The sequence below is a fragment of the Podarcis erhardii genome (genome assembly GCF_964252035.2).
Source record: "Podarcis erhardii genome assembly, chromosome: 10".
Taxonomy (NCBI): domain Eukaryota; kingdom Metazoa; phylum Chordata; class Lepidosauria; order Squamata; family Lacertidae; genus Podarcis; species Podarcis erhardii.
In genome coordinates this window covers 8,746,713-8,763,808 of record NC_138500.1, presented here as the reverse complement: position 1 = coordinate 8,763,808, position 17,096 = coordinate 8,746,713, and the positions used below count along the sequence as shown (strand labels likewise).

Here is a 17,096-nt window from a genome sequence, read left to right as displayed (position 1 = left end):
GACGGCTGATTCAGGACGTTAAATTCACTTATGTGATAGAACGCCTGGTTTTTGTCTAACCCTATAATGTATTTTATTCTGCTTTATGCGTTCGTTATTTGCTGTGGCTTCGGTTACACAAATGAATACCATAATCTTCGTACAGCAACAAGGCAAACCTGAAGCTACCCAGTAAAATAATGAATCGAGGTTGATATTCTCTCTTCCTCTCGCTGCCCCACACCATTTCCCAGGAATCCCTGTTGTGGCCTTGTTGTTGTCTTGCCTCTAAGGGAAACATTGCTGTTGCAAAGCATCCTGATTAAAACTTGTTCAGTATCTTGATCGCAGTATCAGCAGCCTGCGTCCCTCCCAGATGTCTTTGGACTCCGTCTCCCATCATCCTTGAACTTTAGCCATGTTGGAGTTGAGTCCAGTAACATCCAGAGGACTGCAGGTTCCCCATCCCTGACCAAGGCCAACCTTGCATGCTGGGTTGCCAAGATTAAAATGGGTGGGGGGTGCTTGTCTTCCTGGGTTCCTTGCAAGGCGGCGAGATATAAATTGAAACAGTTTTGCTCAATAATTTATTATTTACCAAGTAATAATCATGGCGAGCTTGTCTTGTGCATTTTGGGGTTTCTGTGCCTTTCTGAAGACAGCATTTCTCAATGAGTGGCTTCCTGTGACATCATAGAGTTGCAAGGGACCCCCTGGGTCATCTAGTCCAACCCCCTGCAATGCAGGAATCTCAGCTAAAGCATCCCTGACAGGTGACCATCCAACCTCTGCTTAAAAACCTCCAAGGAAGGAAGAAGAAGAAGAAGAAGAGTTTGGATTTGATATCCCGCCTTTCACTCCCCTTCAGGAGTCTCAATGCGGCTAACATTCTCCTTTCCCTTCCTCCCCCACAACAAACACTCTGTGAGGTGAGTGGGGCTGAGAGACTTCAGAGAAGCGTGACTGGCCCAAGGTCACCCAGCAGCTGCATGTGGAGGAGCGGAGACGCGAACCCGGTTCCCCAGATTAGGAGACTACCGCTCTTAACCACTACACCACACTGGGTCTACAACCCCCGGAGGGAGACTTATTTCACACTTGAACAGCTTTTACTGTCAGAAAGTTTTACCGCATGTTTAGTCGGAATCTCCTTTCTTTTGTCACTTGAAGCCATGGGTTTGAATCCTAACCTTCCAGAACAGGAGAAAACAAGCTTGCTCCATCTTCCACGTGACAGCCCTTAAGACAGGTGCAAGTAAACTTGCCCCTCCAGATGTTTTGGGACTACAATTCCCATCATCCCTGACCCACTGGTCCTGTTATCTAGGGATCATGGGTGTTGTAGTCCAAAAACATCTGGAGGGCAGAGTTTGCCTATGCCTGCCTTAAGATATTTGAAGATGGCTACTGTATCTTGTGAGGGACGCGGGTGGCACTGTGGGTTAAACCACAGAGCCTAGGACTTGCCAATCAGAAGGTCGGCGGTTCGAATCCCCACAACGGGGTGAGCTCCCGTTGCTCGGTCCCAGCTCCTGCCAACCTAGCAGTTCAAAAGCACGTCAAAGTGCAAGTAGATAAATAGGTATCACTCTGGCGGGAAGGTAAATGGCATTTCCATGCGCTGCTCTGGTTCGTCAGAAGCTGCTTAGTCATGCTGGCCACATGACCTGGAAGCTGTACGCCGGCTCCCTTGGCCAATAAAGCGAGATGAGCGCTGCAACCCCAGAGTTGGTCATGACTGGACCTAATGGTCAAGGGCCCCTTTACCTTTACTATTGTATCTTGTGCAGAGTTGTAACGGATTCTAAGGATCATCTATTTTTTTATATAATAGATTTTATTAAAGTTTTGAAGGTTACAGAAAGAAAAATAGAAAAAGTTAAACAAACAAAGCACAAAAAACAACAACACAAATCCAACCTTTACATAACTTTCTTTCCTTTGCTTATTTCCTTGACCTCCTCACACCTCCCTTTTTTGTATTCTAGTTCAATTAGATATTTCAGCAAATCCTTTCCATCTTTGTTTTTATCCTAAAAAATTATCTTGATATACCATAATTTTACATTCTCCTCTTTCCCTAATTACCAATCCATTTTTACTTAATCCTTTCGGATTCTAAGGATCATCTAGTCTAACCCCCTGCAATGCTCAAATATGCAGCTGCCCCATATGGGGATCGAACCTGCAACCCTGGTATTATCTAACCAATTGAGCTGACTTAAGGATGAGGCTTGGCCTTATCTTACCATTCCTGTAGCTAAATTTCCACAAGGACAGATGGCCCATAAAATAATTCCATTTTAGAGGCTGACACTGACATCTCTGGCTATATTTCCTTCCCCTCAAAAGAAGAACCCTTTCCGGGTGCAATGATGAAAGTTTTGTTTGCAACCTCAGTAGTTTGAAAGCACTATGGAGTGAGCGGTGGGGGGGGGGGGGACCTTGTTTTGAACCGGATTGCCCCTACTGTTTCATATTGCTTCAGTCAAGGCAAAATCCAAGTAAATCCCCCCTGATCTAGCCTTCTCCCAAACACCTTTAAACTTGAGCCCTTGTTTCGCACGGAGGCCTGAGCCTGAGCTCAGGCTTTCATCAGGTAGCCTTGCAGAAATGACCCCGGGTAGCTTTGCATCACTTAAGTAGGTGATAGGCTATTTCTTTTTAGCAGCCGAGCTTTTCGAAAGAAAGATCTCTTAAGCCGCCTCCAGGAATCTGTTAACTATAAAGCCTTTGCCTCGCATGTCTCTCCTCAGGTTTGAAGAGAAGGCCCAGACAGACCCGCTAAGTGCCCTGAAATACCTGCAGAATGACTTGTTCGTCACCGTAGACCACTCTGACCCAGAGGAGACAAAAGAGGTAAGGGGTAGGGAGATTGGCTAGCTTTCTTCAATACGATACGATAATCTTTATTGTCATTGTCCCATACAGATCAACAAAATTGGAAAAGGAAAGAGAATCTACATAAGACACTCAAAACCATCGAGCCTGCTATCCCTGCCATCCCATCCCTAAAAACTCTGAAACCCCATTTTTAAAATACAATATACTCCCATAGAGACTCCTTACACTGCATTTAAAACCAGATAGAAACTGTTTCTCAGGCGGCTAGTCCTAGTTTTTATAACCCTGTACCTTCTTCCAGAAGGCAGAAGCTGAAAGAGATCATTTCTGGGGTGAGCACTATCCTGCACTATCTCTGCAGCTTTCTTATGGCACCTGGAAGCATAGATTTGATCCAAGGTGGGAAGAGTGCACCCAATTATTCTCTCCGCAGTCTTTACAACCCTGGACAGCATTGTTTTTCCCCTGACCATGCAGCTCCCAAACCACACACACAGACCATAAGTCTTCCCATTGATGTAGGAAGGTTCATATTGTGGCATTCCCAGAGCGACCTGGCTGCCTCCATGAATTTGTGCCTGCAGATGCAAAAACAGCTCAGGGCCAAAGCCCCTTGGTGCCCTGGCTAGCGTGGTGGATGAGTGTCACAGTTCCATCTCCTGAAAAGTTAAATATGCTCTGCATTTGGATGGATTGATATATCAAGGCTTCCTTTTGAAGTAGCTTGTCCTAGATCTCTTGCCCTTACATTTTTTATTTTTTCCATCTTCAGCTCCTGACAGTGGAATGCCCTCTTTGTTAATTTGCAATGTGTCGCATGCATTGAAAACACACTACAGTGGACGCTCGGGTTGTGAACGTGATCCGTGCAGGATGCATGTTCGCAACCCGCAGCGTCCGCAACCTGCTGTGGCGCGTCTGTGCACGCACGGGTCGCGATTCCACGCTTCTGTGCATGTGCAAAGTGTGATTTAGCTGGGAGTTTCAGCACAACACTGCCTGGAGGCCCACAGGTTTCAGGGAAAGCTTTACAATGCAATTCTGAGTGAGCGTCTTAACCAGGGGCCAGAGAGAAGCTTTTGCCTCACTTGACACTCGCTTATGTTTCTCGTGGGAGGTTTGTCTTGCAAATTGCAAATGATAACTGCAGAAAAGGTAGAATTACATATCAGAGAGAGAGAGAGAGAGAGAGAGAGAGCGCGCGCCTGATGTTAATAAATGGAAACTAGTTCAGCGGCTTGAGGCCACACAGCCAAATGAAACAAACGCCGTGTTCTGGACAGAACAGTTTTTGGCCAGGCATCTGATTAGTCTAATATGGTGTAAATGAAAGATCCCAGAAAGAGAAGGCAAATTTATTTTTTAAAAAAATGAGTGTTAAAATGCAACTCTTAAATAGGTCCCATTCAGTTCCATGGGATATACTCGCCAGTAGAACTGCAGTCCACAGTTATAGCTTACTTCCTGGAGAGAACTTGCAGATGCCCCTCTAGCCCCTGATGGTTGATGGTTTTGAATCCTCTGTTGCTGGCGGTATTTAAACCCCTTTAAAGAGGCAAAGCTTTCTGGAAGCAACTAGGATCTCACTTGGGGATGTCTTTAAACTGCTGTGGCCATTCAGTGGGGACTGAAGCAAAAGTCCTCCTAATCCAGCGTCCTGTTTAGCTTTGGTGCCCTACAAAATGCCCCCTGGGTGCCGTCAAGCAGAATATGGGCCAACAACATTTGGTATTCAGGCGCTCTGCACAAAGCTATTAATATGGACTGTGCAGTTGTTCTGCCGTGTGTGTGTGTGTGTGGCGCATGCGCGTACGTACACACACACAATCTGAAGAAGTGTGCATGCACATGAAAGCTCATACCAGTAACAAACTTAGTTGGTCTCTAAGGTGCTACTGGAAGGAATTGTTTAATTTTTTATTTTATTTTCAAGAAGTTGGCTGTCAACGAGGCCCCTCTTGGTACCATGTACATCTGAAGGCAGCTGATCAAGTAGCATCCCTCTGCCATGTGGTCTAGCTTTTAATGAGCACAATTCAAAGTGTTGGTGCTCACCTTTGAAACCCTAAATGGCCTCAGGCCAATATACCTGAAGGAGCATCTCCACTCCCATCGTTCAGCCCGGACACTGAGGTCCAGCTCCGAGGGCCTTCTGGCAGTTCCCTTAGTGTGAAAAGTGAGGTTACGGGGAACCAGGCAAAGGGCCTTCTCGGTAGTGGCACCCGCCCTGTGGAATGCCCTCCCATCAGATGTTAAACAACTATATTACTTTTAAAAGACATCTGAAGGTAGCCCTGTATCAGGAAATTTTTAATGGTTGATCTTTTATTGTGTCTTTCATATTTTGTTGGGAGTCGCCCAGAGTGGCTTGGGCAACCCAGTCACATGGGTGGGATATAAATTATAAAATTATTACTGTATTTAACTCAACACCTTTTTGGGAAGGGGGCACCAGGTTGGGAGAGGCTGATTTCAGCTGGCTTCCTCCACAGCCCAGGGAAGTCTGTCATCTACATAAAACTCAGCAAGAGAGCGAGCCATTTCAAGGCTTGCATTAAGGATGCATAAATCTGTCCTCCTAGCTTTTGCCTGACAAGAGCACGGGTCTTTCTTTCCGTCGTAATAGCTGAGAGAGTCCTCATGCTGCCACTGCCTATATATCTCCATTCCGACGAGAATCGGGCTTCATATTTTAGTCTGGCTTGCTTGCAATGAGCAGCGGTTTTTCTTGATGGCTTGGCTGCGTTTGTGAAATGCCAAAGATGACAGCGCAATAAATTGATGCGGTCAGAAAGACCTGGTTTTAAAAGTAGAATTCCTTAGCAATAGAACATTAATCCTCCGTGTGGCGGCATTAGATGTGTCAATAAACATTCCCCCCCCAAAAAAAATAAAAATTAAAAAACTGAACCACCCCAACCTTCAACCAAAGTGATTTCATTGTTGTTGATCAAGAAGCCTTTATGCCCCTCATGGGAACATGTTGAACCTTTAAAAATAAAATAAAATAACATCTTCTTTGTTTTCCTCTCCAGTTCCAGTTACTTGCTTCAGCCCTCTTCAAGTCCGGCTCCGACCTGAGCACTCTGGGTGAGTATGCTTCAGATCAGCAGGAATTGGTGCTTTTCAAAAGCCTCTGTCCTAAATCCCCAGAAACGCCATGGGGATCAGTTTCAGGCTGTCGGTACTCCAGACATGGGACGGTGGTGTTAGCCACACAAGCGCGGAGGGACCGGTCAAAACAAATTAACTTGTGCCATGTCACCCTGGCAGCCACCAGCAAGCCTTGCCTCATGGAGGCGGGGGCAGAGACTGATGCTCTGCCTGCTGTGGCAAAGTGTGTCACTCAAGTGCATGAGCTCAGGCTGTTCTTCCCAGTCGTGGGCACGTTTCTCTCCTCCGGCAACGTGTCAAGGAAAACAGCAAAGTTTTCAAACTTACCAGAACCAGAAAGTCTGGAGTTGAGCTCCCAAAACTATAATAATCCTCTGTTCGCATTCCCTCTGCCGTGACCCCCTGAAGTGACCGCTTTTTATAACAGCAACTTGAGTGATAGCTGGGCCTCTTGCCGGGGGGGAAGAGGTGAGACCCCTGCTGTAAAAGCAGGGTTTGGACTGCGCAAACCGCATCTTCCTTCCCTCCCATGAATTGCTAATCTGCAAGGTAGAGAGCAAGACGAGCATCAGAATCAAAGGCTTGTTGGCAGTGCCGGATTTACGTATAAGCTAAACAAGCTATAGCTTAGGGCCCCAGTCTCTTGGGGGCCCCCCAAAAAATAAAAGAAAAAAACACCTGGATGTACATCTCCAAAATATAAGATAAAAACAAATAAAACCTACATACAGCAACAGTGTTTTGTGTTCTGTAGGCTCCTATTTTGTTACGTGCAAATGGCTTTAGATACCTATTAGGTCCATAAATTACCATATAGCATATATTCAACACAGAAAAAGCGACATTTTGTTGTTGGCAAAGGACAGCTGGACATATAAAAGGCCCCATTACCTTCAGTAGCTTAAAGTAAAGGTAAAGGGACCCCTGACCATTAGGTCCAGTCGTGACCGACTCTGGGGTTGCGGCGCTCATCTCGCTTTATTGGCCAAGGGAGCCGGCGTACAGCTTCCAGGTCATGTGGCCAGCATGACTAAGCCGCTTCTGGTGAACCAGAGCAGCGCACGGAAACGCCGTTTACCTTCCCGCCGGAGCCGTACCCATTTATCTATTTGCACTGGCGTGCTTTCGAACTGCTAGGTTGGCAGGAGCAGGGACCGAGCAACGGGAGCTCACCCCGTCGTGGGGATTCGAACCGCCAACCTTCTGATCAGCAAGTCCTAGGCTCTGTGATTTAACCCACAGTGCCACCCGCTGTGGCTTAGGGCCTCATCAAACCTAAATCCGGTCCTGCTTGTTGGCATTGTACCTTGAAATGGAATGCAAAGACTAGAGTCAGCCTTCGAAGCTCGATCCCTCTTGGGGTCCTCATTCCATCAGGCTCTGTTTAAAGTGCTGTGGGAACTGCTGTCCCTTGGATTCACCCCACTGTGCTGTTGCCTGTTGTGTTACGAAAGCCTTCAAACTGCTTAGGGGGAGCACAAAGCCCTCACCTCTGGTTCTGGCTGACTTACATTTGGCCTTGCTCCTCTGGCTGCAGGGCAATTGCGTTCCACCTTTCCATCTTGTGGGATGAACCTGCAGGATGAACTTGTAGCTCTTACGTTTGGCTGCAACTCAGCCTTCCCCATCCTGGCCTCTCCTCTGGATATTTAAGGCTACAGGTTCCCCTTCAGCCCCGGCCAGCATGGCAAACCGTTTTGCAGTCCAAAAATACAATAATCAAAATCCGGGAAGCCTGGTTCAACATTTCAGGGGCATCTCACAGAGTCCAAGGATAGGTTTGTTTACAGCATTTGGTCCCTTGTGTGATGTACACAATGTGCAATGGCACTTTGTTGGCCTGTCATCCAGCTGTTCCATCTTAATTAATATCCCACTCCTCTCCCCCTCTATTTTTGGGTGGCGGGGGAGGGGGGTAAAAGTGAAAGTTTAGTCCTCTTTAGACAAACTCTTGGAGAAGACTCCTAAGCATTTATTTGGACCCAACAGCTTGTAAGCTTTTACAAGCATAGTTGCATAGTTTACAAGCATGGTTGCATAGTTCTGGTGCACATTCCTCTGGCTACAAACTATGCAGCCTTTTGCTAACTCAGCAGTAGATAAAAAAGAAGTTACGATTGTGTATAAAACCCATAATTTGTTGGACTGTACAGGATATGGGTGGCACTATGGTCTAAACCACAGAGCCTAGGGCTTGCTGATCAGAAGGTCAGCGGTTCGAATCCCACAGGGTGAGCTCCCGTTGCTCTGTTCCTGCTCCTGCCCACCTAGCAGTTTGAAAGCATGCCAGTGCAAGTAGATAAATAGGTACCGCTCCGGCAGGAAGGTAAATGGTGTTTCCATGTGCTGCTAGCTGTACACCAGCTCCCTCGGCCAATAAAGCGAGATGAGCACCAAAACCCCAGAGTTGTCTGCGACTGGACCTAACAGTCAGAGGTCCCTTTACCTCTTTTACAGGATATCTGCCTAACAAGCCATAATATAATTCCTTCAGATTGTATCCAAGAAAAAATATAGCCATATATCTTAAAAAATCTAGAAGCATTCACCCATCTTTGGCTCTGAGGAGCCTAAGTTGCATATATGAGGCTGAATGTTCTCTTTTTGAAAAATGATTTTTGATTTCAAGTAGCAAAACATACTCATGCAAGGAAACAGAGCTTAGTAGTGTAAGGGAAAGAGACAGAAACAGCTCTTGATGGCTGTAGTTTCCGATGTTCCAAGAAAGGCAGTCAAATGAAAGTGTCTCTCCATAAGGTTCCATGAGTCTATGTAGGGTGAAAACCATGTTTGATTGTGTTAACAAAGTCAATAAAAGGATACTGTGTTGTATAAAAGGTGTGAGTCTTCCTGCCCCCCCCATCAATGTTTCTTTCGTTAAATGCTTAATCTGTCCATAAGGACCATGCCCCATACTTGTGAAATCCAGGCTTCAGAAAGATATGTGTTTAAAGTTTTCCCGTTGTTTTTCAACTGCTGATCTAGCTGCAGTTAATAAATGCTGGATGAAGTCTTTAATGGCTCTGTTCTTAATCTGAGATTGCAGGGCTAATTTAGGCTCCGGTTCTAGTGATTGTCCCATCGTTTGAATGGGGCTGTATTTTCCATCTTTGCAGTTACCTTGTGGGAGGTAGGCTAGGGCAGGTGCACGTGTCCCAAGACAACCAGTGGGCTGCATGGCTGAGGAAGGGCCAAAAACCTTATACGCAGAAGATCTTGGGTGTGGCTGGGATCAGTCCTTGCCTGAAACCTTGGGGAGCCGCTGCCAGTCACTGGGGACCCAGGGTGGGGAACATCTGAGCAAACAGGGCCCTCCAAGCCTGCCCATTTGCCCTCTCCCCGTCATTTTCAGGGTGTCACGCCCACTACATGGTTTAAAGGAGAAGCACAGAGGTTGTTTGTGTTCGTGTGTTTGAAGGAATGCTCCCTCTCTGTCAGCTGATAGGAAGTGTTTGAATGCAAGGATGTTTAGCAAGAGCTGTTTGAACGCCCTTTGCAGTCCCAGCAGTTGGGATTTCGAAGTGGATCATCACCTGTAGGCAGGTGGGCAGTGCTCCCACCTTTGGTCCTCCAGGAGAGTGGGAGATAAACATCTAGAATACAGACCTGGGCCATGTTTCCAACGATTCTTCTCTTCTTCCTCATCTCCAGGGTTTTCTGACGTTGACCATATCTACGCCCAACGGACTCAGCTCTTTGATACCTTAGTGAACTTCTTTCCTGACAACATGACGCCGCCCAAGGGCAACCTGGTAGACCTCATCACCCTGTGACAGGGACACTGGCTGGACACCTGGAAGGAGGAGGGGAGGGTAGCAGGGCGGGGGCCGGGAGAAGGACATTTTTTGCTTTTCAGTATTTTTAATTTTTGTGTGTGTGTGTGTGTGCGCGCACGCCTGCCTTGATTGACTGAGCGACTGGCAGACTGCACTATAATAAGAGTAACGTGGTTTCAGAGCAGGGAGGGGAGGTGGCTTCACGGATAAATACCAAATGGGCTAATAAAAGGCAACTGATGTACTTCTGATGGAAATACATACATAGATATATTTTCTGACCTTGGCTTTTTAAAAAAGTGAATGAACGTTGATGAGAAGAAAGCAAATCACATGGTCACCTGAGTTATGTATACTTACCAGTGCCCCTTCCCTCCCACCACTTGTTGTGTGTGTATGCAAAATGAAGTCTTGGAGAATTTTTTTTGGGGGGGTGGGGGTTATCGTTTGGGTTTTATTTGGGGCCTCATTGTAATTTTGTCCCGACGTTTGTCTGGCTGAGTTTAGCGTTACTTCTCGGCGTTTGTGAACACCGGCAGCGGGTTCTGGTGTACGCAAGGGGTCCGTGTGTGCATCTCTCTCTCTGTGTGGGCTTTGATCATAAATTGTAGCCGTGACCTTGTCGGAGGAAAAGCGAAATCCAAGAAGGAAGCTTAGCCCCCTCTAGCGGGCAACTTTTAGATCTTGTGAAGAAGAAACAAATAGGAGCATAAACACAGTTCTGGGAGGGAACTACTCTTGAAACGCGAACTCGTGTGACAAAATGACAACAGCCCCACTTCTGCTGGGAAGAAGATACGAGTGGGGAAGTGGGTGGCGCTTGAATTTTCCCCCACTGCCACAGCTTTTGTGCTAAAAATACGCACACAGATACCGCCTTCCAGGTACATGTTGGTGGAGATAAACATGTTGATGGAGGGAAGTGGGATTTGGGGCAGTTTTCAGCAGAGGGCAGGGGGGAAAGTTTGAGCAATTTGCTCCCCTTCCGAAGTAGCTTCCTTCCCCCTCGTTTTTAAACAAGAAGCAGCTGCTGCAGTTTTTGCATTCAGTTCATGTATAATGAGTAGTTCCACCCCTTGGTTGGTGCTACCACAGTTGCCTGGCTTCTGGGGTTTTTATTGCTTTTTGTTTTAATGCAGTCTGATCCCACCTTAGCCACGCGCCATCCAGAAACCTCAAAAGTGAAGAACACTGGCCACATCTGCATTTCGTGAACTTTGTATCCATTCTGTTTTTCAAACAGAATCGTGTAAGTAGGCATTGGGCAGAGCTTGGGGCAGGTGTCTGCTGACCTTCCAGATGTTCGGGGCAACATCTTCCATCATCCTTACTAAGCGTTGGCTTGGCTGACTTGGGGTTGATGGGAATTGTAGTCCGAAACGCTGGCTACCCTCTGGTTTAGAGCTTCTATCTTCTACGCCCCACCTCCCCGTAACTTGCACAGGTCCATCCTAAGCTCTGTTGAATTTGCCTCTTTGCAAACACAGGTTGTAGGGGGAAAAAAGTTTGCTGTTTTTCACCAAAAAAAAAAAAGTTTGCTGTTTGTATTGATATAGGCTGGTTGCTTTTAAACCCCTCCACCTTGTTCATCCACTCAGTGACCTGTTTCCACAGGAAATGCCTGAGTTAACGCCTTAGCTCTGGCCTGAAAAGTTGGGGGCAAGCATGGGGCAAAAATCCCACACCAACAGGCAGTCTGTGCAGACAACGTAGCTCACGTATCTCCTGTAGTCGTAATGCTGGGTGAGTTGAAGGGGGCTGTGCACATGTTGGATGTGCATTTACCTCCTCTTTAGATGCTCATGCAGGTTTGCCTGTCTTTAGACACGCTTTTGATAACATAAGCACATGAATTTTAAAGCAGCTTATTCCTTCCCTTCCACCTCCCCCAGGCCTTTACACTAAAACTTCAGTACTAAGGTGTGTATTGCTAGGTTTTGGGATGCTCGCCCCATCGGTAAGAATGCGATCCCCAAATACATGCAGTTTAAGTAGACAGGGTTAAAGGCACGCACATGCTTTAAGAATAAGTTAGTGCTCGAAATTCCCCAGCGGCCAGTCACATTTTGAGACTGGCAACCGAGCTTTTGCGAGCAAGTGGAGATGTCTTGTCGCCAGGTTTGGCTAATGACAACTCTTCTCTAGTTGGATGGCGCTGCTGCAATGCCACATCAGCTGGCTTGCGGGGCAGTGCAGCACCAAAGGGGACACCTCTTTTGGTATTGAACTGCCCCACAAATCAGCTGGCTCGCGGAGCACCAAAAGACATGCCAGCTGATTTGTGCAAAAAAGAAAAGAAAACAAAGAAAGACGATGACTAGATATTTGGTTGTGGCGCCCATAACATAAGTTTAAGGGGCCATTTGGGAAAGAGCCTGCAAATCTGAGTTTCTAATACTGCTTCTACCTCCCCCAGGTTTTACACCAAAACATCAGTACCAAGATGTGTGTTGCTAGGTTGCAGGATGTTTGCCCCCCAAAGTAAGAATGTGACCCCCGGATAAATGCAGTTTAAGTAGACTGGGTTCATGGCAAGCAAATGCTTTAAGATTAAGTGATGTGATAGCTTGGGAGGATGAAGGTAAAAAGCAGATCACAGTCCCCACCACCACCTGTTTCAGCAACAGTTCTCATGATGGGAGGGCCATCTTGGTGAACAGGGCAGAGATGAAAACCTCATGCCCAGAAGCCTTTGAAATGGAAGCTGCGGAAGGTTAAGCTGGCATGTTAATTCCCTGTGCTGCACCGTGCAGCCCTTTTGCACAGGGGAAATGTGGGAAGGGAGGGGGCTGGGGAAAATGCAAGGGGGTTGATCTTTAACTATTTCTAGGTGCTTGTATCCAGCAACTTCCTAGGCCTCTAGAGCCAGTGTGGTCTAGTGGTTAAGAGTGGTGGACTTGTAATCTGGTGAACCGGGTTCGCTTCCCCGCGCCTCCACATGCAGCTGCTGGGTGACCTTGGGCCAGTCACACTTCTCTGAAGTCTCTCAGCCCCACTCACCTCACAGAGTGTTTGTTGTGGGGTAGGAAGGGAAAGGAGATTGTTAGCCGCTATGAGACTCCTTTGGGTAGTGATAAAGTGGGATATCAAATCCAATCTCCTCCTCCTCCTCCTCCTCCTCCTCCTCCTCCTCCTCCTCCTCCTCCTCCTTCTCTTCTTCTTCTTCTTCTTCTTCTTCTTCTTCTTCTTCTTTCAAATTATGCTGGTCTTCACAAACAATGCACTTCCCCGACTTAGTTATTTGCATCACACCCCCCCCCCCAACATAAGTTTTTTGAATTTTTCCATTTGTTCCCCCCTTCAGCCTGCATATGTTCAATATTTTCAGCTCTTGGGGAAGTTTTGGAGCTGGAAAGGGCCATCTAGTCCAACTAAAGAATCTCTGGCAGACGGCTGTCAAACCTCTTGTTTAGGAACCTCCAATGAAGGAGAATCTACCACCTTCTGAGGGAGTCCGTTCCACTGTTGAGCAGCTCTTGCCATCAGAGAGTTATTCTTAATGTTTATTCGGAAACTCCTTCCTTGTAATTTGAATCCACTTGTTCAAGTCCTACCTTTGGGAGCTGCAGAAAACAAGTGTTCCACCTGACACACTTTTAGATATTTCATAGAACTGTCAGAGTTGGAAGGGACCCCGAGGGTCATCTAGTCCAATGCTCCACAATGCGGGAATCTCAGCTCAAGCATCCATGACAGATGGCCATCCAACCTCTGTTTAAAAACCTCCAAGGAGGGAGAGTCCACCACCTTCTGAGGGAGACCATTCCACTGTCAAACAGCTCTTACTGTCAGAATCTCCTTTCTTATAACTTGCCTCAAGTCCCACCTTCCAGAGCAGTGGAAAACAAGCTTGTTCCATGTGACAGCCCTTCAGATATTTGAAGATGGCTCCCATAATATCCTCTCGGTCTCCTCTTTTCCAGGCGAAACATACCAAGCTCCTTCAACCGCTTTTCATAAGGCTTGGTTTCTAGACCCTTGATCATCTTGGTTGCCCTCCTCTGCACACGTTCCAGCTGGTCAATATCCTTCTTAAATTGTGGTGCCCAGAATTGGACCCAGTATTTCAGGTGTGGTCTGACCAAGGCAGAATGGAGTGGTACTATCACTTCCCTTGATCTGGACACTATACTTTTGTTGATGCAGCCTAGAATAGCATTAGCTTTTTTGCTGCTGCATCACATTGTTGACTCAGTATTAAGCTGGTGGTCCACCCAGACCCCTAGATCCTTTTCACATGTACTGCTAGTAAGCCAGACGTCCTCCATCTTGTATTTCATCATCTGGCTCTCCCTGCCTAAGTGCAGAACCTTACATTTGTCCCAGTTGAAATTCGTTTTGTTAACGTGAAGATGGCTAGCATCTCAGCCTTCTCTTCCATCTATATCAAGCTCCCTCAATCGTTCCTCATAAGCACTTCCCAACCACATCAGGTTTGTAAAGTGTAGGAAACCAAACAGCACATCAATATCAGGCTTTTGTTCCATAAATTAAGTGGTTGAGGCTATGTAACGGGGAGGGAAGAGGAATATATAATCTGTATTAACCTGCTCCGTGGTATTTGCAATATCATAAACATGGCTCTTAAAGGTTTCTTTTGTGTTGGAGGAAATGTATTTTTGCCTCCACAGATTTTCCCCTTGGAATAGTGAACAGTAAAACACCTACAGGTCTCGAATGATTAGGATTCCTTTTGTGCACGTTGCTTGGTCGTCATGAAAACACTACAGCTCCCGGCTTGTTAAGGTGCTGCCGCTTCATTGAACCTCGCATGCACAAACTGGTGTAGATGCTTGTGTCAAGATCTTGTCTTACGGTCAGCTTGAAATCGGTGTTGGTTTCTTAGACGTGCGTTACACGTTGGCTGGGTCTGTACTAGTTCAACTCCTCTGTCGACCCTCCCCTCTCCCCAGAGAAAACGTTAAAAGCTGAAGTCCCAAGTGGTGGGCAGGGAGGCAGTTATTTCCAATTCTAAACACTACCCCAACACTACTCCTCAATATTATTTGGAGGAAACTGCCATTATGAATGAAGTGGCGTGAAGTTATGAAGGCTTCTCCTTGTAGGATGTACCTTGGGAGAACTTGCCCATCGGTGGATCTGCTTGGTCTGCTATTTATGGTCTGCTATCTGAGGGCGTGACCATAAGGGAGATGTAGGGGTATAAATAATAAAATGGTTAATTATTATTATTAAAATGTCCTCCAAAGCTGAGCTATGGCAGCTTGTGCACTTTTGGGAAAGGGATCTTGCTAGATGCATTTTAGAGTTGGGATGGGCAAGAGGTAGATAGGGAACTGTTGGCTCTGGGTGATTTTTCAGTAGAGGGGGAAAGGGTTTCTGACAACAGCAACAAGAAGGCTCCCCTCTCCAGATTAGGCTGCTAAGAACATACGAAGAGCCCTCCTCGCTGTCCAGGTCAACATCTTGTTTTGTACAATGGCCAGCCACATGCAGGACACAGCACCCCTAAGAACAGTTGTGGGAAAACCAGGACTGGATTTCTGCCCAAAAAGACTGGAGTCAGTTCTGAGACTGAAAGGTTTTTTGTGGTATGCGCAAATGCTTAGCAGAACCCTGTTCCTTCATTCTAAGTATTTCCCAGTCTTTTGCACTTAGCTCCTGAGGTTCCTTGTGAAAACCACAGTTCTTGTGAGCCTGAAGATGGCTTACACCTGGCTTTAGAGACCCCCCAATTCTGGTATGGATGTGTATATATGTATGTGGAAGAAAACAGATATTAAAAAGAAAAAAAAACCTGAAATGGGGAACACTTTGGGATCAGAGACAAGGTGGCCCCAAGACATGGTTCCAGAGGCACAAAAAAACCCCAAGCATTGCCCTCTCACATGTGCCCATCTGGATTGAAATCTACCACAGCCCCACAAACAGCTGGTGATACCATTTTTTTTGGACTGCAGGTATGCTGTCTGGGGCTGATGGCAGCTGTAGCGCAAAACATCTGGATTCACCAGCTTGGGAAATGCCAATCTTCCAGGAAGTTCTCCTGGAGAAACTTCACTGGAGTGGACAAAACAAGGTTAATAAAATCCTTCCAGTGTAGCACCTTGGAGACCAACTAAGTTTGTTATTGGTATGAGCTTTTGTGTGCATGCACACTTCTTCAGATCCACTGAAACAGAAGTCACCAGACCCTTATATATATTCTGTTTCAGTGCAGGCAAGGGTTTATAAGAGTCTGTGCCCCAGTGGAGTCAGACATACCCATTTCCTACCCTGTTCCCCGTAATCTAGCTCCCGATCAGGCTGCCAGCAGGGATCAGAGGCAGCGGTTTGGTGACGCCTGTGGCTAGGGATCTGGACTACTGATTCTGCCTGCATTGCGGGGGGTTGGACTAGACCCTTGGGCCCCTTCCAGCTCTACAATTCTATGATTCTGCCTTCCACGCCAGCAGAGACCTGGACTGCACTTAACACGGGACGTTTTGCATGACTCAAAATCTTCCGCCGGGTGAGCCGAGAGTTAAATCCTTCTTTCCTTCCTTCTACAGTGACGTCTTCAGGGGAGGGTGGGATTTTTGGAGCCGAGTTGTGTCATATACTGTGCTCACTGCTGTTGGCTGTTTTCGGGTACTTCCTCCCCTTTTTCTCGGCCTGCAGTATAAATTTCCCCTCGTGTTCTCCCCCCGTCCTCCCTCCTCCTATCTCGGCATAAGGAAAGTGGTTGTGACCCCAGGTTGAAGTATTAAGGATTGCTTTGGAATGATATGAGAGCATTTACCAATGTAGAATTATGCTGTATGTAATGTATATACGGAGAGAGAATGTATTTTGTTCATTTTTTTTTCTTAATAAAAACAAAAATCAATGCCCATCTTGTCACGGGAATCACTTCTTGCAGCGCTTCGGTAGAAATTTTGGTTTTGCTGCTTAGTTACCTAGCAAGATTTAAAACATGGACCTCAATTTCATATGTAAATGTATCACAAATCCATCCAGTTGGCTCTCCACTTGCAGCAACTGCTGCCCGGTGCTAAAAGTCACTTGAGTGTGAATCCATTGAAAAGACTGAACGAGAACCTTTCTCAGGCCGAGGGCCACATTGACATCTAGATCATGTGTTAGGGGCCACTGGCCAGTGATGGGGAGAGGGAAGCAAAAGTAGGTGCAGCGATGGGGTATAAATTTTATCTTTGCATATTAGGCCCCTTTTTGTAACCACATGTCCTTGCCCACATGTACAGTGAACGCTCTGGTTGTGAACGTGATCCGTGCGGGATGCACATTTGCAACCTGCAGCGGCGCATCTGTGCACGTGTGGGTTGCGATCCGGCACTTCTGCGCATGTGCAAAGCGAGATTTAGCGCTTCTGCGCATGTGCGACCGCCAAAACCCGGAAGTAACCCATTCTGGTCCTTCCGG

The 17,096-nt window shown here is 46.7% G+C and overlaps 1 protein-coding gene across 1 annotated transcript in view; it reads left to right on the top strand.

Annotated features, from left to right (window-relative positions):
* The window catches only part of MKLN1 (muskelin 1), a gene marked incomplete at its 5' end in the record, with an annotated part of 97,697 nt that extends 81,151 nt beyond the window's left edge, over positions 1–16,546 (top strand). Inside the window, 3 exons of the mRNA XM_081879420.1 lie at positions 2,736–2,838; positions 5,859–5,913; positions 9,589–16,546. Of these exons, the coding sequence (XP_081735546.1) occupies positions 2,736–2,838; positions 5,859–5,913; positions 9,589–9,710 (280 nt within the window). The 3' untranslated portion in view covers positions 9,711–16,546. The remainder of the gene's footprint in view (positions 1–2,735; positions 2,839–5,858; positions 5,914–9,588) is intronic.
* Between the last annotated feature and the right edge of the window lie 550 nt (positions 16,547–17,096).